Raw genomic sequence first — 23,616 nt, 5'->3', positions numbered from 1 at the left:
AATCCTTTTCTTCAGTTTGCTAATGTATCTCAGTTAAGTGGATGACTGTTATGAACTTCAAAGGTGACTTCCTTTCTAAGTTATTTCTTTAATTGAAGTGGTCTGATTAGACCCAAAAGAGTGAATTTCTAGAAGTGGTAACAGATTTGATTAACAAATATATAAATATTTTATGAAAATCCAAAGTATCCAACAAATGATGGTAAATTATTTGGTTTATGTAGTATAATAAATTTTCAGTTCTCAAGACCTGTTGGAACTCTTGAGACAAAGAGTTTTATCATGTTAAATTTTCCCTAGCTGAGCCTTTTTATGGATCATAATTTTAATAGCATTTATATAGATTGATTGTGTGTAACAGGCATCACCTTGACATCTTAAATTTAAATACTGCTGTCTCACTTGTATATTTGTTGACAAGGTTGTTGATAAGGAATAGTTCTCTTTTTAAGAATTTGTATTAAGATTAGCTTACTCCAAAACCTATAAAATGTTCACCATTAAAAACATAGTGAAAGTAATGAAAGGAAATATTAGTACTGGCTTTGCTACCAATCTATTATGTGATTTTGAGCAAGTCATTTATCTATGGAGACCTCAGTTTGCTTCTTTTCAAAATGAGGAAGTTTTATTAGGTGGTTTCTAATTGCTATTTAAAGCTGATGACACTTCTGAATATATTTGCCACTCTCAGACCATAGTTTTTGTAACATTCTTGGATTATTTGACTTGGAACAAATTTCCAAGTCTAAAGAACTATGAGAATTGTTTCTTGCATATTAAAAAGAGATCAAGCATTTATTAAGTACTTAACTATATACTTAAACACCATGCTAAACACTTAGCAAAACAGTCCCTGATTTGAAGGCACTTAAATTCTAATGAGGGAAGATAATACTTAAAAGAACTGCTGGAAATGGGTTTTGGGGTTTTTTTTTTAAAGGAATTAACAACTTTTTGTTTAGTTAGGAGTTGTTTTATTCTTGCCTTCCTTCCCTGAAAGAGAGATCACTAAATGGTCTTAATAACATTTAGAAAAAAATATGCAGTTCCTCTGCTTTCACCCTTTGGAAAGGTTTTAGTGATAGTAGGATGTTAAAGTCTTGGCCAAAAGGATCAGCCAAAGAAAGAGAAGAGAGAGACTCTGTCCTACTAAGAAATTGGTTGTTTTTAGTGGGGTTTTTTTTAGTTTTTTGCAAGGCAAATGGGGTTAAGTGGCTTGCCCAAGGCCACACAGCTAGGTAATTATTAAGTGTCTGAGACCGGATTTGAATCCAGGTACTCCTGACTCCAAGGCCCGTGCTTTATCTACTACGCCACCTAGCTGCCCCCCTACTAAGAAATTGTAGCTCAACCAGAAGGACCTAACCCCTCTGAAGTCTTATTCTCAGCTTCCCGGTTGTTTCACAAAATGGTACTGTTGTGAACTACCTAGAAAATGAACCTTATTAGGCAAGTTTAATCATAAACTATTAAGGAAAGCCACCTCCTTTTACTGTATCCCCTCAAACCAATGTATGAAAGCAGAATATAATCTCTAAGAGAATGCATTGCTTGTTTATTGAGTATCTCTCTGTTCTTGTATGAAAGTGAATGTTTTCTCTTTAGGCAGGAAACTATGTATACTGTATGTAACTACCTGATTAAAACAATTTTGTTTGCCATGTTGTTTTGATTGGAAAAGACTCCTTAACCAAAGAAGTTGTATTTAGATATTAGACTATAATAACTGAAAAGGACTATACATCAGTTGGAATGTCCAACTTGTACCATCTCCTTTCCCCCTTTTTCCTTGGTGGATGTATTGGTGTCAGGTCCAGTCCATTATTTCCTACTTTGAGTAGCTAATGAAAAGATACTGTGAGGAATAAAAATAATGGATTACATTTTGGGTGAGGGTTCCAGTTGGAAAGATTAGTACGTTTCTGAATACTTTATGACTTATCCACTACAACATTACTATATAAAATATGTATGAGACAACTTTTCCATTGTGATATGACCCTTCGTTTTGTATCATTTGTTCCAAACACTCTTCATTTTTCTTGTAAGTGAAAAATAAACATGAAATTACTAGCCTAAAAAAGAAAGTTCTAGAAGGATGGTAGGGGGTTCAACTGCTGGATTCCTGGGTTCCTGCAAAATAAGTTGAAAACTCACTTGTCCACAGAGTAAATGAAACCAGGTCAAAGCCCAGGGTTTCAGTGGGAGGGAAAGAAGATGATGGTCCCAGAGTAAACAAAGTTATAAATCAGTTTTCTCCTGAAATCCTATTTGTAATAACTTCATGTCATTAATAACAGTTTGGTCTGTCGTTTATTAAGATAATATTGAAGGGCAGGAAGACAATAAAAATTATTCCTAGGAAATAATTTACTTCCTTAAATTGAAATCTTTAAGTGTCCCAGCATTGTTCTCTTTTCTTCAGATAAACTCATGGTCCTAAAATGATCTTTTATTAGAAGTTTACAAAGCAGTTAAAAACAATTTAACTCTCTGTGCATTAGTTTATCCCTAGGTGAAAGGTAAATGTATAATGCCTTTATTCTATGGTTGTGAAGCTTTTAGTTTTCAGTGAAGTTTTATTTTTTTATAGCTTATTAATCAACTCAAGAAAAAAGCAGTTTGTACAGGTAATTTTTTAATACCTCATTGGTTAAGAATAGACAGATTTTACTATCACTGCAAAATTAACTGTACCCAAATGAGTTACCTGAGGGAAAAAACATAGTTCCTTGTCCACATGATTAGTTGAATTTTTTCATCAGCTACATTAGTCCTCCTTATGCCATGTCTTAGTTAAAAGTGGCATTGTCATCCTTCAGAAGAGAGACACAAACTTATCTGGTTGTTCATAAAATATTTTTATTTTTTAATAAACATTGGCCTAGAAATAGGGATGCTCTCAGATTTTTTTTCCTCTGAAAACCACTCATATACAAGTTAGTTCAAGTTCTCTACTTGTGTGTTATATGGTACTTCTCCATATTTAGGTTATTCAAAATCTGCAAAGTAAATTATAACAAGGTATTCATTCTAAGTCATGGAGATTCATAATATTTTAGTTGATCATCAGCACTTTCTTTTTGTAAGATTGTATTTATTTTGAGTTTCACAATTTTTCCCTAATCCTGATCATCAACATTTTCTTGTGATTCCCTTTTTCAAAACACATACAAGCGCCCATTTTATATTTTAAGATTAATGCAGTCTTTTTATATTTTTCTGCTTAAGCTTTGACAGCACACATCGAATCTTATATAGTATGATTCTTGTTTTATAATCAGTTCTTTTTTACTGCTTGATTTTTATATATTTATGGACCAAAGTATTCCACTATATTTGGACTTAGTGTATCCTGTCCCCAATCCTCCAATTGTTGTTTTCTGCAAGGAAGGTGTTGTCTTAGGTTTTCTTGGGGCATGTAGCACAGGTGCCTTCTTAGTCTCCCTTCCCTCTCCCTCCCCTAAATATAGAGTAGAAATGCTCCATCCATCAAGGGTTGTTGTCCTGAGGTGCAGATGGTTGTGCGCACAGAGAGAAAACATAAAATTTTATTTCATGTCTATTCATTTCATTCTCTTTCTTCCAGTGTTAGTTGCTTGTTGCCTTCTTTATTCTTTATAATCTCTGCTGTCATTGCTATTGTTAGCAGCTGTCTTTTTTCCTGTCTCTTTTATTTCTTCTCCTATGCTTCTTGTCTTTCCTATTTAAAAAAAAATGACTTGATAGATATCAGCGATCACCACATAGCATCCTCTACTACTGGGTCAATGAACCTTCTGTGGGAAGTAATTTGTCACAGTGGATAGACTATTGAACATGGAGTCAGAGAGACTTGATTTTGTGCCCCACCACAGATACTTACCTTGTGACCCTAGACAAGTCACTTTACCTCTAATAACCTATTTCTTCGGGAAAATGAAGATAGTGGCACCTCAGAGGATTATTGTGAGAAACAAATGAGATGATATATGTAAAGTACTTTACATAAAATGCTTTAAAATGCTACATAAGTAATAGTTATTAAATATTATTATAATTCATTGAATGTAATCTTCATTTTTCAGTCTTCTCAGTGTTGTCCATTATTATTCAGAGTCTTCTACTTCATTGCCAAAGAAGGTTCTGTTTCTTTACTTTTCCAGGGACCCACCATTTCTGAGTATGTACTAGTTATGGAAGCCTGAAGGTTCAGAAAGGATTTTTAATAGTTGATCTTCACAAAACCAATAAAATTGATAAACCTCTGGTCAATTTGATTTAAAAAAAAGAAGAAAACCAAACTGCTAGTATCATAAATAAAAAAGATGAACTCACCACCAATGAGGAGGAAATTAAAGTAATAATTAGAAATTATTTTGCCTAACTCTTTGCCAATAAATTTGATAATCTAAGTGAAATGGATGAATCTTTACAAAAATATAAGTTGCCCAGCTTAAATGAAGAGGAGATTAAATACCTAAACAACCCTATCTCAGAAAAAGAAATTCAACAAACCATCATTGAACTCCCTAAGAAAAAAAATCTCCAGGGCCTGATGGATTCACAAGTGAATTCTACCAAACATTTAAGGAGCAATTGGTTCCAATTCTATATAAACTCTTTGGGAAAATAGGGAAAGATAGAACTCTGCCTAACTCTTTCTATGAAACCAATATGGTGCTGATACCTAAACTAGGAAGAGTTAAAACAGAGAAAGAAAATCTTAGACCTATCTCCCTGATGAATATAGATGCAAAAATCTTAAATGAAATCTTAGTAAAACAATAACAACAAGTTATCACTAGGATAATACATTATGATCAAGTAGAATTTATCCCAGGAATGCAAGGTTGGTTCAATATTAGGAAAACTGTTACTATACTCAAATATATCAAAAACAAACTTATCAGAAATTATATGATCATATCAATAGATGCTGAAAAAGCTTTTGACAAAATGCAGCACCCATTCCTATTAAAAACACTAGAGACTGTAGGAATAAATGGACTGTTTCTTAGAATAATTAGCAGTATCTGTCTGAAACCAACAAACATAGAGGCTAGAGGCATTCTCAATAAGATCAGGGGTGAAGCAAGGGTGCCCATTATCACTACCACTATTCAATATCTTATTAGAAATGTTAGCGTCAGCAATTAAGAGAAGAAAAAGAAATTGAAGGAATTAAAATTGGGAAGGAAGAGACAAAACTCTCACTCTTTGCAGATGACATGATGGTCTACCTAGAAAATCCCAAGAAATCATCCAAAACACTACTGGAAACAATTAGCAATTTTAGCAAAGTTGCAGAAATCCTCAACTTTTCTATATATGTCTAGCAAGATACAACAGGAAGAGCTAGAAAGAGAAATCCCAGTCAAAGTAACCTCAGAGAATATAAAATAATAAAATATAAAATATAAAAAAAATAAAATATAAAAAATAAAATACCTGGCAGTCTAAACTCAGAAACTTTTTAAAAACAATTATAAAACATTTCTCACACAAATTAAATCAGATTTAAATAACTAGGCAAATATCAATTGCTCATGGATAGGTAGAGCTAATATAATAAAAATGACAGTTCTACCAAAACTGAACTACCTGTTTAGTGCCCTAGCAATCAAAATTCCAAAAAATTACTTTAATAAGTTAGAAAAAGTTGTAAGTAAATTCATATGGAGAAATAAAAAGTCAAGAATTTCCAGGGATTTAATGAAAAAAAAGTGCAAAGGAAGGGGGCTTAGCCCTACATGATCTAAAATTATATTATAAAGCACCAGTCATCACAACTGTTTGGTATTGTCTAAGAAATGGAGTGGTGGACCAGTGGAATGGACTAGATGCAATAGCAGGAAATGACTATAATAATCTGCCGTTTGATGAACACAAAGAGTCCAGCTGTTGGGATAAAAACTCTCTCTTTGATAAAAACTTCTGGGGAAATTGGAAATTAGTATGGAAGAAACTTAGATTAGACCAACACCTCACACCCTTTACCAAGATAAGATCCAAATGGATACAGTATTTAGACATAAAAAAAGATACTATAAGCAAATTAGAAGATCAAGGACTAGTTTACCTGTCAGATCTGTGAAAAGGGAGCAGTTCATGACTAAGGAAGAGTTGGAGAACATCACCAAAAAACCAACTAGATGATTTTGATTACATTAAATTAAAAAGCTTTTGCACAGATAAAACCACTGTAACCAAGATCAAAAGAAATGTAGTAAATTGGGAAACAATCTTTACAACTAATGATTCTGACAAAGAACTCATTTCTAAAATATACAGAGAACTGAGTCATATTTTTAAAACAAAAAGCCATTCCCCAATTGACAAATGGTCAAATGCTATGCAAAGGATATGCATAGGCAGTTTACAGATGAGGAGACCAAAGCAATCCATAGTCAAAATTGCTCTAAATCATTACTTATTAGAGAAATGCAAATTAAAACTTCTTTGAGGTACCACCTCACACCTCTCAGACTAGCCAATTATGACCAGAAAGGATATTGATCATTGTTAGAAAGGTTGTGGGATATCTGAACACTATTACACTGTTGGTGGATCTGTGAACTCATCCAACCTCTCTAGAGAGAAATTTGGAACTATGCCCAAAGAGCCACAAAAATGTATATACCCTTTGATCCAGCAATACCACTACTGGGTCTATACCCTGAAGAGATGATGAAAAAGGGTTAAAACATCACTTGTACAAAATTATTTATAGCAGCCCTGTTTGTGGTGGCAAAGAATTGGAAATCAAGTATGTCCTTCATTTGGGGAATGGCTTAGCAAACTGTGGTATATATATGTCATGGAACACTATTATTCTATTAGAAACCAGGAGGGACTGGAATTCAGGGAATCCTGGGGGGATTTGCATGAACTGATGCTGAATGAGATGAGCAGAACCAGAAAAAACACTGTACACCCTAACAGTAACATGGGGGTGATGATCAACCTTGAGGGACTTCCTCGTTCCATCAGTGCAACAAATCAGGGACAATTTTGGGCTGTCTGCAGTGAAGAATACCATCTGTATCTGGATAAAGAGCCATGGAGTTTGAACAAAGTTCAAGTACTCTTCCCTTTAATTTGGGGGGGGGGGAACATATCTTATTGTCGATCTTGTTGTCTCTTATACTTTTTGTTTCTTCCTTGAGGATGTGATTTCTCTCATCACACTCAATTTGGATCAATGTACAACATGAAAACAATGTAAAGACTGACAGATTGATTTCTTGGCGGGGGGAAGTAAGATTAGAGGGAAAATTATAAAACTCAAAATCTTTAATAAAAGAAAAAAGTTGACCTTCACACGGGATTTATTCTACATACAAAGTATTTTATTTTTAATAACCTAATACTTTTATGGGAGGAGACATGCATGGTTGCAGGTATCTAAATGATATTTTTTTGTTGCTTTTTCTTGTCTTTTCCACTTAGAATGAACAGCCTGCTTTGCCCTGGGATGATCATAGACCTCAGGTTACTTGGAGAGGAGATGGGCAGTTTTTTGCTGTGAGTGCTGTTTGCCCAGAGACAGGTATAGAGATGAACTGTATCCATAAGTATTCCTTTTAAAATTTAATTTTATGAGTAAGTTCAAGAAATTGTCATTTCATTTGGGATAATTTTTTCTAGTTGTAAATTTCAGAGATACATTCATAAATGCTAAAGAATTATGGAATCTAATTGATGAAAGGATAATCAAGATTTCATTTGTTCCTTATTTAAGAACCCCTCTTATAGTTCTTCTAATTTTGGCCATCTAAATCCTCTGATTATTAGAGAATGCATACTAAATAATTTGTATTCCACCCACTGGATCTAGTTCTTCCTTTTGGAGTAATTAACATTTGATTTTTATTCCTTATAATCTTTCTTCATATATTTGAAGGGTTATAACCTCTCCCCCCAAGTCTTCTCAGTTCTTTCTAGGCTATAAAGTGATTGTCATTCAACAATTATTTAATTGAGCATTCTACTGTCTATAAAACACTACTTGACCCTACAGATGAGTTAGATAACACTTGTGCTCTCAACTATTTTCCTTCAGCCATATCTTAATTGACATGGTTTCATAGCTGCCCTCCCTATTCATTATTTTGGCAGAGGCTTTTATAAAGTATGGTGACTCAGAAAAGTAGCTACTTTTCTCCCTAATTTCTTTGCTTATTTCCTTTAAGTGACTAATTAGTAGATTTTAGTTTTTCAATAACTTAATATTCGAAACTTGTTTCCTCTCTCTTCCTAGCGAATATTTATCCTAAATTCATGTTTTTCTCATCACTTTTTTTTAAATTAATTTTTATTAAAGATGTTATTTGAGTTTTACAATTTTCCCCTCAATCTTACTTCCCTCCCCCCTACTCCCCCATGGAAAGCAATCTATCAGTCTTTACTTTGTTTCCATGTTGTACCTTGATCCAAATTGGGTGTGATGAGAGAGAAATCATATCCGTAGAGATCAGACAGTAAGATATATGTGTTTTTCTAAATTGCATGGGATAGTCCTTGAACTTTGTTCAAACTCGACAGCTACTTATCTGGATACAGATGGCACTCTCCTTTGCAGACAGCCCAACATTGCTCCAGATTGTTGCACTGATGGAACGAGCGAGTCCTTCAAGGTTGAACATCACTCCCATGTTGCTGTTAGGGTGTACAGTGTTTTTCTGGTTCTGCTCATCTCACTGAGCATCAGTTCATGCAAATCCCTCCAGGCTTCCCTAAAATCCTGTCCCTCCTGGTTTCTTATAGAACAATAGTGTTCCATGACATACATACACCACAGTTTGCTGAGCCATTCACCAGTTGAAGGACCTTTACTTGATTACCAATTCTTTGCCACCACAAACAGGGCTGCTATAAATATTTTTGTACAAGTAATGTTTTTACCCTTTTTCCTCATCTCTTCAGGGTATAGACCCAGTAGAGGTTTTGCTGGGTCAAAGGGTATGCACATTTTTTGTTGCCCTTTGGGCATAGTTCCAAATAGCTCTCCAGAAGGGTTGGATGAGTTCACAGCTCCACCAACAGTGTAATAGTGTCCCAGATTTCCCACATCCCTTCCAACAATGATCATTATCCTTTCTGGTCATATTGGCCAATCTGAGAGGTGTGAGGTGGTACCTCAGAGAAGCTTTAATTTGCATTTCTCTAATAATTAATGATTTAGAACATTTTTTCATATGGCTATGGATTGCTTTGATCTCCTCATCTGTAAATTGCCTTTGCATATCCTTTGACCATTTGTCAATTAGGGAATGGCTTTTTGTTTTAAAAATATGACTCATTTCTCTGTATATTTTACAAATTAGTCCTTTGTCAGAATCATTAGTTGTAAAGATTGTTTCCCAATTTACTACATTTCTTTTGATCTTGGTTACAGTGGTATTATCTGTGCAAAAGCTTTTTAATTTAATATAATCAAAATCATCTAATTGGTTTTTGGTGATGTTCTCCAACTCTTCCTTAGTCATAAACTGCTCCCCTTTCCATAGATCTGACAGGTAAACTAGTCCTTGATTTTCTAATTTGCTTATCGTATTGTTTTTTTATGTCTGAGTCCTGTATCCATTTGGATCTTATCTTGGTAAAGGGTGTGAGGTGTTGGTCTAATCTAAGTTTCTTCCATACTAACTTCCAATTATCCCAGCAGTTTTTATGAAAGGGAGTTTTTATCCCAATGGCTGGATTCTTTGGGTTTATCAAACTGCATATTACTATAATCATGTCCTACTTTTACACCTAGTCTATTCCACTGGTACTCCACTGTATTTCTTAGCCAATACCAAACAGTTTTGGTGATTGATGCTGTATAATATAATTTTAGATCAGGTAGGGCTAAGCCCCCTTCTTTTGTACTTTTTTTCATTAAGCTTCTGGCAATTCTTGACTTTTTATTTCTCCATATGAATTTACTCACAATTTTTTCTACCTCATTAAAGTAATTTTTTTGGAATTTTGATTGCTAGGGCACTAAACAAATAGTTTAGTTTTGGTAGAACTGTCATTTTGCCCAGTTATTTAAATCTGATTTAATTTGTGTGAGAAGTGTTTTATAATTGTTTTTAAAAAGATTCTGAGTCTGTCTTGGTAAATAGACTCCCAAATATTTTATATTGTCTGAGGTTACTTTGAATGGGATTTTTCTTTCTAGCTCTTCCTGCTGTATCTTGCTAGACATATATAGAAAAGTTGAGGATTTATGAGGGTTTATTTTATAACCTACAACTTTGCTAAAATAGCTAATTGTTTCCAGTAGTTTTTTGGATGATTTCTTGGGATTTTCTAGGTAGACCATCATGTCATCTGCAAAGAGTGAGAGTTTTGTCTCTTCCTTCCCAATTCTAATTCCTTCAATTTCTTTTTCTTCTCTAATTGCTGATGCTAACATTTCTAATACAATATTGAATAGTAGTGGTGATAATGGGTACCCTTGTTTCACCCCTGATCTTATTGAGAATGCCTCTAGCCTCTCCCCATTGAATATAATGCTTGTTGATCGTTTCAGATAGATACTGCTAATTCTTTTAAGGAACAGTCCATTTATTCCTACACCCTCTAGTGTTTTTAATAGGAATGGATGCTGTATTTTGTCAAAAGCTTTTTCAGCATGTATTGATATGATCATATGATTTCTGATTGGTTTGTTGTTAATATAATTGAGTATACTAACAGTTTTCCTAATATTGAACCAACCCTTCATTCCTGGAATAAATCCTACTTGATCATTCTGTATTATCCTATTGATAACTTGTTGTAGTCATTTTGCTAAGATTTTATTTAAGATTTTTGCATCTATATTCATCAGGGAAATAGGTCTATAATTTTCTCTGTTTTAACTCTTCCTGGTTTAGGTAACAGCACCATATTGGTTTCATAGAAAGAGTTAGGCAGAGTTCTATCTTTACCCTATTTTTCCAAAGAGTATATATAGAATTGGAACCAATTGTTCCTTAAATGTTTGGTAGAATTCACTTGTGAATCCATCAGGCCCTGGAGATTTTTTCTTAGGGAGTTCAATAATGGCTTGTTGAATTTCTTTTTCTGAGATAGGGTTGGTTAGGTATTTAATCTCTTCTTCATTTAACCTGGGCAACTTATATTTTTGTAAATATTCATACATTTCACTTAGATTATTAAATTTATTGGCATAGATTTGGGCAAAATAAGTTCGAATTATCACTATAATTTCCTTCTCAAACTGGTGCTGAGTTCATCTTTTTTCATTTATGATAATCAAATTGACCAGAGTTTTATCAATTTTAGTGGTTTTTTCATAATACCAACTTTTGGTTTTATTTATTAATTTAACAGCTTTTTTGCTTTCTATTTTATTGATTTCTCCTTTAATTTTTAGAATTTCTAATTTGGTATTTAATTGGGGATTTTTGATTTGTTCGTTCTCTAATTTTTTTAGTTGCATGTTTAGTTCATTGATTTCCTCTTTCTCCAATATATTCATGTAAGCATTTAGAGCTATAATATATCCCCTGAGAGTCGCTTTGAATGAATTCCATAGGTTTTGGTATGTTGTTTCATTATCATCATTATCTAGGATAAAATGGTTAATTCTTTCTATAATTTGTTTTTTGGTCCACTCATTTTTTTAAAATGAGGTTATTCAGTTTCCAGTTTGTTCTGGGTCTATATCTCCTTGGCCCAATATTGCATATGACTTTTATTGCATTGTGATCTGAGAAAGATGTATTCACTATTCAGTTTCCTCCATAAGTCCACCATATCTAATTTTTCTAATAATCTATTTACCCCCTTAACTTCTTTCTTGTTTATTTTATGGTTCGATTTATCTAGACCTGATAGTGGGAGGTTGAGATCTCCCACTAGTAGATTTTTGCTGTCTATATCTTCCTGTAGTTCTTTCAGCTTCTTCTCTAAGAATTTGGGTGCTGTCCCACTGGGTGCATACATATTCAGTATTGGAATGACTTTATTGTCTATGGTACCTTTTAAGAGGATAAAGTTTCCTTATCTCTTTTAGTGCTATCTATTTTTGCTGCTGCTTTGTCTGAGATAAGTATTGCTACCCCTGCTTTTTTTACTTCAGCTGAAGCAAAATATATTTTGCTCCAACCTTTTACCTTTACTCTATATGTATCTCTCTCTGCTTCAAATGAGTTTCTTGTAAGCAGCATATTGTAGGATTGTGGTTTTAATCCACTCTGCTATTTGCTTAGGTTTTAAGGGAGAATTCATCCCATTCACATTCAAAGTTATGATTACTAATTCTTTTTTTTTAGTTGTTTTTTTTTTTTTTGTTGTTGTTGTTTTGCAAGGCAAATTGGGTTAAGTGGCTTGCCCAAGGCCACACAGCTAGGTAATTATTAAGTGTCTGAGACTGGATTTGAACCCAGGTACTCCTGTCTTCAGGGCTGGTGCTTTATCCACTGTGGCACCTAGCCGCCAGATTACTAATTCTCCATGCTATCTTCCCTCTGTTTGTATTTTCCCCCCTTCCCCCCCTTTATCCATATTCCCAAGTATTTTGTTTCTGAATAACTCCCCCTTCAGTGTGTTTGCCCTCCTATATCACACCCTCCCCTTTCTTTCCCCTTTCCCTTTTTCCCTTTTCCCTTCCCTTTCTTTTGTTATTTCCCCTTTTCCTTTTCCCCCTACTCCCCTTCCCTTTCTCCATCCCCCCTCCCCTTTTCCCCCTTTTAATACTTGAAAGGTTAGATGTTTTATAAGTTCACTGAGTATGTGTAGGTTGACTTTAAGCCAAGTCTGATGAGAAGATTCAGGTGTTTCTCCTCTGCTCCCTTCTTCCCCTCTATTACCATAGGTTTTTTTTGTACCTTTTAGTGTAATGAGATTTACCCCTTTCAATCCCCTCCCTCCTCCCATCTCTTTCCTGTCCCCCTTTTTAAGGAAGTAGTGTTTTTTTAGATCCTTCTATCTAAGTCCTAGAAAATTCTGTGTGTCTGTCCCTTCTAGTTCAGTATATTCTATTGAATAGAGTCAAAATTCCTGAGAGTTATTAGAGTCTTTCTCCCAAGTGGGGGTAAAGCCAGTTACATCTCTTTAGATAGTAGTCTCATGGATAGGTCATGAATGTCCTTCATTTCTGGCTAGGTATATTCTCTCTGTTAAATAATTCTCATGATTTATGAGAATCTTTTTCCCCATACTGGGATATAGCCAGTTTTAACTTACTATATAGCATTTTTTTCCTTTTACTGCCCCCTTTTTTTTTTGTTTTGTTTTTTTTTTTTACTTTTTCAGGTGCCTCTTGGCCCTCCTGTTTGATGTCCAAATTTTCTGTTTAGCTCTGGTGTTTTCATCAGAAATTTTTGGAATTCTTCCATTTTGTTGAATGTCCATCTTTTTCCCTTGAAGAGAAGGCTCAGCTTTGCAGGAAAGTTGTTTCTTGGCTGCATTCCAAGCTCCCTTGCTCTTCGAAATATCTTGTTCCAGGCCCTTCGATCCCTTAATGTTGATGCAGCCAGGTCCTTTGTGATCCCTACTGTGGCTCCTTGATATTTAAATTGTTTCTTTCTGGCTGCTTGCAGGATTTTCTCTTTTATTTGTTAGTTCTAGAATTTGGCCACAATATTCCTTGGTGTTTTCATTTTAGGATCTTTTTCTGGTGGGGATAGATGTACTCTTTTTTTTAGTTTTTGCAAGGCAAATGGGGTTAAGTGGCTTGCCCAAGGCCGCACAGCTTTATTAAGTGTCTGAGACCGGATTTGAACCCAGGTACTCCTGACTCCAAGGCTGGTGCTTTATCCACTACGCCACCTAGCCGCCGATGTACTCTTTCAATAACTACTTTGCCCTCTGATTCCATGATATCATGGCAGTTTTCCATCACTAGTTCCTGTAATATTAAGTTCTGGCTTTTTTTCTCTTCAATGTTTTCAGGAAGTCCTATAATTTACAGGTTGCCCCTCATCAATCTGTTCTTGAGGTCAGTGGTTTTGTTGATGATGTATTTTACATTTGCTTCTATTTTTTCTATTTTTTGATTTTGTTTAACTGACTCTTACTGTCTCATGGAGTCATTAGATTCTGTAGACTCCATTCTTTTTGGGGGGAGGAGTTTTCTTCATTAACCTTTTGCAACTCCTATTCCAGTCGGTCAATTCTACTTTTGAAAGAGCTTTCCATTTGACCAATTGAAGTTTTGAGATAATTATTTTCTTTTTTGCATTTGCCCAATTGAGGATCTGAGAGAATTATTCTCATTTTGTAATTGTCCAGTTGATGATCTGAAAGATTTATTCTCCTTTTGTATTTGTCCAATTGTGCTTTCCAAAGTTTTGTTTTCTTGTTGCAAGGTATTGTCTCCCCCAAATTTTCCAGTTGATTTTTAAACTCCTTCCTTATTTCTTCAAGGAAGTCTTTCTGTGCTGAAGACCAGATTGTATTCTCCTCAGAGGTTTCAGGTCTTTCTGAGTTAGGGTTTTTCCCTTCCAAGAATTTTTCTATGGATCCACCTTTCTGCTGACCCTTCTTCATTTTGCTAAGACATTGAGTTGGGGAGGGGCTTGGGAACACTAAAGGCTTTACTCACTGAGTCCAGTTTCTCTGGCTGGCCAGTAGGAGGTGCTGGTTGCTTTCTCTGGAGTGTCTGTGACCTTGATTGAGGCCTTCTCCCTTTGCTTGAAGGGAGGGGTTGGAGCTATTGAGTTCTTTTGCCTTCAATCAATGGTGGGCTTTACCCTGGCCTGAGGTCATTCCTCAGCTGGGCTAGTTCTTCTGCTGACACACCTGGGCCTGAGGCAGAAGTAGTTTGCATTTGTTTACTCTGGGAAGAGGTCTGAGTTGTAATGGGACTCTTGAGTTCCTCAGACCAGAAGAGCCCAGGGATGGTGTCCCCATCTCTCCTGCTCTGGAACTCTGCCCCCAGTCCTGTCCACAAGCCCCCGGGGGACAGCACCAATACCAGTGCCTCTGCTCCCTGGTTGACTCAAGCCCCTGAAGTCTAGCCCCACTGCTGATCCAGCAGGTCTGGCTCCCGGGCCCTCAGAGGGCTCCAATTCAGCTGTTAAAATGGTTGATTGGGGCTGATCCTCCCTCTGAGCCCAGACTCACCTGCCCGAATTCAGCCAATGCTGCTGCAGGAGACAAATCCTGAGGTCAATGTTCTTTCTTCTGGCTTTTCTTTCTGGGTTTTGTGGGTCGGATTTCTTTTAAGAGGTTTGCTTCATGTGATAGATGGGGAATGATCAGGAGACTTTAGAAGTGTGCCTGTCTTCTCTCCGCCATCTTGGCCGTTAGTCCTCCCTCATCACTGTTTTTGAAAGATATAATACTTGAAAAGATTTAGCTCTTTTTTTAACTCAGTTTTTCTTTCGTATATAAAATTTGATCCAGTACCATTGAGAAACAGAAGTGATCCAACATGAGAGAGACTCTAAATTCAAAAAGACTTAAGGATCTCACCGAGAAATGTCAATCTATTTGTATATTAACTTGTATTTGGTACTTAATCTTGGACTTTATGTTTACGAAGGTATTCCTCAAAAAGCTGCTGAATTGACATTTATTTGTTGTTTCCCTTCATTTCCTTCTGTCTCCCCCGCCCCATTCCATTTTTCTTTAATTATTGTTTTACTTTTTTCTTTTTTTTCCCCAATTATATGTAAAGATAATTTTCAGCATTCAGTATTGTAAAGTTTTTCTCTCTTCCATCTTTCCTTTCCCCCCCCAAGAATGGTAAGTAATCTGATATAGTTTATACATATATAATTAGATTCACTCTTTTTCAAAGATTCACTTTATTTTGTCTTTAGGAGCTCGGAAAATCAGAGTATGGAATAGAGAGCTTGTTTTACAGTCAACCAGTGAACCTGTTGCAGGTCTTGGACAAGCATTAGCATGGAAGTGAGTGGAGATAAATATTGCTGTTTGCCAGCTCATGGTTACTTCAAAACTGTGATATTTCTTATTTTGGGGCTCTTCCTGAAACATTGTTGAGGGTAAACATCTAGAATTGTAATACTGCTAGATTTTTATGTATTCTTTGAATTCTGTCTTTGATGAGGTCTGACCTCAGTACTGTTTGTAGCTCTCATTTGGGTAAAGGTCAAAGATTTGCTTTTAATTTTCAATTCTCCATCAGGAATGAGTCTTGAAAAAGATTTTATGTTTGCCCTTTCTTCTGTTTGTATATTTTAATCTCTTTTATATAAATACTCTGAACAACCTAGTCCTTGATCATGAAATACATACCTCCTTAGAAGTACTATTAAGTGAGATAATATACAGAATGTTCCAGAAGTTGTAGTGCAATTTTAAACTAATTTCATATTTTTTGTAAAGTACTTTGCAAACCTTAAAGACACATATAAATGTTAACTTGTTATAACCATTGCATATGGTAACATTTGGACTTTTAGGTTTCTAATATTTGTTTTTGCTATCTTGCTTCTTCTTAGATGACAATAGAAGGAGCAACATATATTTTAGTACTAGCCCCAAACAAGTGATCTTTGAGTCAAATGTGATCTGTACTCCAGAACGAGAATGACATGTAATAGGGAAATCTTCCTTTCGATCTGTACTCCAGAACCAGAATGACATGTAATAGGGAAATTAATCTTTGTTTCCTTCCTTCCTTCTTTTTCCTTCCTTTGCAATGGGGTTATAATGACTTGCCCAAAGTCACACAGCTAGGTAATTATTAAGAGTCTGAGGCTAGATTTGAACTCAGGTCCTGATGATTCCAGAGCTGGTGCTCTATCCACTGTGCCACCTACTGCACCTGATAGGGAAATATTTAATAAAATAAATAAAAATATGGTGGAACAAAGATAATGTTAATAAGTGTTTTTGTAATGTGGCCTACGCAAATCCTTATATTTGATTAATGGCTTCCATTTCTATTTGTCCTTGACACCATTGCTTAAACTCATTCTGTGAAATAAACTTAAGCAGAGAATTAAACAAAAAAAAGATTTATTTTTTAAACTACATTTTGGTCATACTCATCACAAAATATAGAATTGTACAATTCTGTTTCATGCCATATAAGCCTTTCACAAGAGATAAATGAGAATATTTCATTAAACTGCAGAGTGGATTAAAAAATCAGTGATTTTTGTTTTGATTACATAAATTTGAAAATCTTTGACATGATTAAAATTGCAACTATGATAAGAAAGGTAGTAATTAACTGAGAAGAAATCTTTATATCAGAATCTCTGATAAGGGTCAACTATCTAAAATTTATAGGAGTTAACAGGAATTTAGAAGACTTAAATAGAGAAATAATCAAAAGCATCAGTATACAGTTTTCTCCTGACTCCAGGGCTGGTGCTTTATCCACTGCGCCACCTAGCTGCTCCTGTATACAGTTTTCTTTTCTTTTTTTTTTAAATAGTATATACTTTAATTTTATTTTTTAATTCTCATTTTGTACAAATTTTTTTTTACATTAATAAAATATTCTTGTTTAAGAGTAAACAAAATACCCCTCCACCCATGAATATCGACTTGCTTGGGCGATAAGGTAAAGGGGAGAGAAAAAAATTAAAATTAAAAAAAGAATAATAGTAATAATTGTAGGTATGGCCAGGTGGCTCAATGGACGAAGCAACAGCCCTGGGGCCATGAGCACCTGAGCCCACATCCAGCCCCATAGACCCAACAATCACCCAGCCGTGTGACATGCAAGCCACCCAATCCCCACTGCCCTGCAAAAACCTAAAAGAAGAAAAAAAAAGACCCAAAATAAAATAAAATAGTAATAATAGTAGGGGTGGCTGGTTGGCAGACAGAGCATTGGCCCTTGAGTCAGGAGCACCCAGGTCCAGATCCGGCTTTAGACACCCAAAGATCACCCTGCTATGTGGCCCCAGGCAGGCCACCCAGCCCCATTTGGCCTGTACCCTCCCCCAAATAATAATAATAATAAAAAATGTGCTTCAGGCTTTGTTCCCACATCAACTCTGTCATGGGTGGATTGCATTCTTTATGGTAAGTCCATCGCAAAAGTTACTTCCATATTTTTCCCACATTGCCATTACTGATCGCAACTCCCTCCTTTCTTATTTCTCTACTTCCATGTACTATATTTTCTCTCTCCTTTCACTCTGACTCTGCTGTGGCGTATCTGAGTGGCACAGCAGACAGATCCCTGGTCCTGGGGCCAAGAAGCCCTGAGCCCTCATATCACCCCTTAGGCCCAGAATTCACCTGGCCCCATGGTCCTGGACAGGCCTTCCAATCCCAGCCCCTTGCAAGAAGTAAAAAAGAAAATGTGTTATATCTGACCACTCTCCCACCATGGTCCATCCTCTCCTCCTTTATTCATATCCCCCCCCCCCCTGCTCCCCCCTCTTCTTACTCCAGATGCCTATACCTCATTGAATATATATGCTGTTTCCTCTCCTAGCCACCTCTGATGAGAGCAAAGGTTCCCTCATTCCCCCTTGCCTCCCCCCCTTCCATATCACTGCAATAGCTCCTTGTAATAAAAAAAATCTTATTATATGAAATATCTTGCACTATTCCCCCTCTCCTTTTTCTTTCTCATTACATTTCCCTTTTTTTCTCTGTTGCCTCCATTTTTACACCATATTTTGTCTTCAAATTCAGCTTTCTCCTGTGCTTAACTATAAAAGCTCCCTCTACCTGCTCTATTAACTGAGAAGGTTCATATGAGTATTATCAGTGTCATTTTTCTATGCAGGAATACATGCAGTTCATCATCAAGTCCCTCATTATTTCCCCCCTCTCCTCCAATCTCCGTGCTTCACCTGAGCCCTGTATCTGAAGATCAAACCTTCTGTTCAGCTCTGGCCATTCCAAAAGGAACCTTTGAAATTCCCCTGGTTCATTGAAAGTCCATCTTTTTCCCTGGAAGAGGACATTCAGCCTTGCTGGGTAGTTCATTCTTGGCTGCATTCTAAGCTCTTTTGCCTTCCAGTATATTATATTCCAAGCCCTACGAGCTTCCAGTGTAGTTGCTGCTAAGTCCTGTGTGATCCTGACTGCAGCTCCATGATATTTGAACTGTGTCCTTCTGGCTGCTTGTAATATTTTCTATTTGACTTGGGAGTTCTGGAACTTGGCTATAATATTCCTAGGGGTTGGTTTTTTTAGGATCTCTTTCTCTGGGGGATCGGTGGATTCTCTCCATTTCTATTTTGCTCTCTGCTTCTAGAATATCAGGGCAATTTTCCTGTAGTAATTCTTTGAAAATGATGTCAAGGCTCTTTTCCTGATCATGACTTTCAGGTATTCCAATAATTTTTAAATTATCTTTCCTAAATCTGTTTTCCATAATAGTTGTTTTTTCAATGAGATATTTCACATTTTCTTCTAATTTTTCATTTTTTTGGATTTGAAGTATTGATTCCTGATTTCTGGGAAATTCATCAATCTCCCTGAATTCTATTCTTTGTCTGAAGGATTTGTTTTCCTCAGAGAAGTTTTCTTATCTCTTTTTCCATCTGTCCAATTTTGCTTTTTAAGGCATTCTTCTCCTCAATATCTTTTTGAACTGTTTTATCCATTTGACCTAAGCTGGTTTTTTAGCATGCTATTTTCTTCAGCATGTTTTTGGATTTCCTTGACTAAGCTGCTGACTTCATTTTCATGTTTTTCCTGCATCTCTCTCCTTTCTTTTCCCAGTTTTTCTTCCAACTCCCTCATCTGATTTTCAAAGTCTTTTTTTGAGCTCTGTCATAGCCTGAACCCAGTTTCTGTTTTTCTTGGAGTCTTTAGATGCAGGAGCTTGTGCTTCCTCATCTTCAGACTGAGTATTTTGATCCTTCTTGGGCTCATTTGCAAAATATTTCTCAATGGTGTTCCTCTTATTTCTCTGCTTGCTCATTTTCCCAGCCTGAGCCTGGTTTTGGGGTGCTTCCTGAGCTTTTGGGACACTCCCACAAGGGTCTCAGTGTGTGTGGCTCTGTCTTCCCTCCAGGTCTGTGAATGACCATAAGCGCCCCCCCCCTGCCACGGGGCTGAGGTGGGGGGGGGGCCTAGACTGGGATCAGGATTTGAATGTGGTCAGAACCCCAGAGTCCTGTTCCAGAGGCAGAGGACAGAGCTCTGCAATCTCTCTCTTCACTCCCCTCCCTCAGCTCAATGGGCTCATGCCCTGGAGGCTCCTGCTTACCAGCTCAGCCTGCTTCTGTTTCTGGATCTGGTCTGTGGAAAGACCAAGCTGCTCTCTGTGTGCCTTGAGGGCTGGGCTCCACGTGCTCGCTCTGGCAGAGGTCCCCCGCTGTTCCCCCACTTTGTGTCCGGTGCTCCCTGAGGTGCAGCTCAGGAGACTCCCCTGCTGCTGTGATCCGTGGCTCCCAGCCCCCCTGGGAGCAGAGCCTTTCTGCTCTTTTCCAGGTTACCTTGAGTAGGAGAACTGTCTCACTGGGTCCCTTTGTGGGTTCTGTCTCTCGAAAGTTTAGTTAGAGTCCTTAGTTTCACGTTTTATCAGAGAGCGCCTAAGACTTGATCCCTTCTTGTTGCCATCTTGGCTCCCTGTATACAGTTTTCAAAGGAAGAATTGTAGACTATTTTTTTTTTGCAAGGCAAACAGAGTTAAGTGGCTTGCTGAAGGCCACACACCTAGGTAATTATTAAGTGTCTGAGACCGGATTTGAACCCAGGTACTCCTGACTCCAGGGCTGGTACTTTATCCGCAGCACCGCCTAGCCTCCCCCAGAATTGTAGACTATTAACAGCCATAGGAAAGGATGCTCTACCTTATTAATAATAAGAGAAATGCAAAAGAAGGCAACCCTGAGGTTTTAATTCACAGCCATGATGGCAAAGGATGGGGACAGTAAATAAGGGATGACAAACACATTGATACACTGTTTGATACATATATATATATATATATATGCTATTCTGAGCACAGAAAAAAGTAATTTGGAATTGGTCCAACCATTCTGGAAAGCAGTTTTAAATTATTAAAATAAACTTAATATCTGTCCATCCTTGTGTCATACATCGACATATTAAAAGGAAAAGCCAATAGTTGATAATAAGAGATTCACAATTTTACATACAATTCTTTTTCTATTATAATTAGTAATGTATATGTAAATTCTCATAGAAAGGAGTAATTGAAACAAGGAAAATTCTGAGCTGATTATTTTAAGGAAAGTATGAAGTCCTAAGGAACAACTGTAGCTTCTGCTTATTTGAAATTGTAGTAAGCAAATTATCTAAAAGAGTGGTAAATCTTTAATAGTTGTAAAAGAGCCAAGAATATTTTTTGAGTTTTATGACTAAATAAATGAAGTCGTTTAATATGGAGATTTCTATGAAAATATTAAATTTTTTAAATGTTAATATCCTTTCTTTTACCCCACTGATCTCTGAAATTGTACCCTCTTTTTTAAAAATACAATAAAATACAATAAAGGAAAAAACCTACAATTGACCATGTCTGATAAAAGACTCCTCATTCCATACCTAGAGTTCACTTTCCCTTCAAGAGAGGAAGACATGATTTATGCTTAGTCGTCTGCATTTTTGCTGCATTGATAAAAGTTATAACAATATTTAATGTTGTTTTCTTTTTTGTTCTTATAGTCATCATTATTCTAGTTCTGCTTATTTTTCTCTTAATCTGTTTAATCATATCTTTCTGTCTGTGAATTCTTTACATTTGGTTATTTCTTACATTTAAAAAAATTTCATTATATTCATATTTACAATTTGTTCATCAATTTCCCAATAAGTGGGTACCCCTTTTACTTCCACTTTATTAGCTGTTGAAAAAAATCTCTTGTCCTTTTCGTAATATTCTTTTGGTTTTCTTTTAAGGCCTTCTGGTAGTTTGATAGCATCTACACAGAATAAACCTAACCAACATGATGTTGTATTTTTTGAAAAAAATGGACTTCTTCATGGAGATTTTATACTTCCTTTCCAGAAAGGTCAAGTGAAGGTTAGTAAATAGGTACATGAGGAATCAATATTGAATTTATCATGTTGAGTGAATTTTCTGTAGCTATTGGAAACCTTTATACTTCTCTTTGGTTTAAAAGATGTCTTATAAACTAGTATAATTAAATTGCTGATAAAATGTGAATTCTTAATAAGAAGAATAAATCAGTTATAGCTGACATTTCATTCAATAACCTTTTTAATAAACATTTTATGTCATATACTACAGAATTATTTTATTTAAAAATCAAATGGCTTTTACAAAACAAATTTAAAAAATAAAACATATCTCCTTTCACTTTGTGTTGAGAGAATAAATTTAATTTGTGCCATTTTAAATGAGTCTGATGTCGTGGCTTGGTAGATAGAATTGCATTTGGAATTCATTTGATGTCTATTAAATATTTGTTAAATTTTCAGAATCCTTTCTTTGGTATGTATATTATGAACTCTTTCTCTATAAAGAACAGAAAAATGCTTAGAGCTAATAGAGCAGCTGTAAATCGTATAGCAAATATTGCTGCTCTTCTGAAGGTTACAAGACTTAGTTGACTTTGTACTGTTTTCTGTACCTGTAGCAAATCAAGTCAGTAAGGATTTAGTTCAGGTCTCCCCAGGCACTAAGCTTAGCCTAAGAATGCATTTCTTCCTTAAAATCTCTCTTCCTATGGCAGAGTTCAAGTACTGTCCGATGCATAAAGCTTTCCTTATCCCCCTAATGGCTGGTCTTCCCCCTCTTCCCAGACTATTTTGCACCTACTTCATATATATTTATGTTTGTTCACTTTATATTTGTGTGTATATTATTCCTTGTACTTCAGTGTTGTTCTTTTGTGTCTAACTCTTTGTGACCCTGTGGACCAAATCCACAATGTCTTGGCAAAGATGCTGGAGTGCTTTGTCATTTCCTTCTCCAGTCTTATGCAGTCAGGGTTTAAGTGACTTGCCCAGGATCAGGATCAGGCAGCTAGTAAGTGTCTGAGGTCATATTTGAACTCTGGTCTTTCTGACTCCAGAGCCAAGACTCTACTCACTGAACCACCTGACTGCCCCACTTACCACATAGTGCATGCTTAATGTATGCTAGCTAATTGGTTTTATGAACACTTAATGAATAAGCAGGTGCTTAGTGGGTTAGTTGACTTCTCTCAAGAATTGATCTTGAGGTTGGACTCATTCAAAACTATTTGGTTTATATAGGCTTGAAGAGTTTAGCTTTTAAAGTACATGGAGCAGAAACTTTACCAATGTTAGGTGCTTTTGGAAACTTGAGTGAAAAGTCAATGACAAAGTACAGTAACAACAAAAATCTTTCTTAACAGGTGAATGAACTACTATGGAATTTGGATTCTACAGTCCTCGCACTTTGGCTTGAAGACCTTAAATATGAAGAGAATGCAGGGCCAGCATCCTATGGTGAGAGCTTGTAGAGTCATAGCTTTAACTATCCTGAGTATGTATAAAAATATTAGGATGGTTAGAAGCACATGAGCTCTGAGCCCTCTGTTTTTATTCATGGATTTTACAGTGCCCTCTTTTCTACCATTTTGCTTATTTTGTTTTTAATAATTATGCATGTACATGTAAACAGTTCTCACATAGGTAATTCATTCTACAGATGATATAGTAATTTTTCTATAATATGAATTTGCCTATGTACATGGGAAGGAAGGGATGAAGGGGGCTGAGCCAGTTACGGGAGGAGACCAGTATATGATTCAGTGACATGAAGAACAAACACTTGGGAGG

General features: G+C 36.0%; 1 protein-coding gene across 2 annotated transcripts in view; it reads left to right on the top strand.

Moving 5' to 3' along the window:
* ELP1 (elongator acetyltransferase complex subunit 1) overlaps window positions 1-23,616 on the top strand; it is a 90,940-nt gene that overhangs the window by 15,153 nt on the left and 52,171 nt on the right. For both annotated transcript variants that reach the window (XM_074196752.1, XM_074196750.1), the window contains 4 exons: window positions 7,435-7,534; window positions 15,753-15,843; window positions 21,745-21,868; window positions 23,190-23,283. In XM_074196752.1, coding sequence (XP_074052853.1) covers window positions 7,435-7,534; window positions 15,753-15,843; window positions 21,745-21,868; window positions 23,190-23,283 — 409 coding nt within the window. The remainder of the gene's footprint in view (window positions 1-7,434; window positions 7,535-15,752; window positions 15,844-21,744; window positions 21,869-23,189; window positions 23,284-23,616) is intronic.

This window comes from Macrotis lagotis, chromosome 8, assembly GCF_037893015.1.
Source record: "Macrotis lagotis isolate mMagLag1 chromosome 8, bilby.v1.9.chrom.fasta, whole genome shotgun sequence".
Lineage (NCBI taxonomy): Eukaryota > Metazoa > Chordata > Mammalia > Peramelemorphia > Peramelidae > Macrotis > Macrotis lagotis.
The sequence above is the reverse complement of the archived record's forward strand: the minus strand, read 5'-3'. Positions and strand labels throughout refer to the sequence as shown.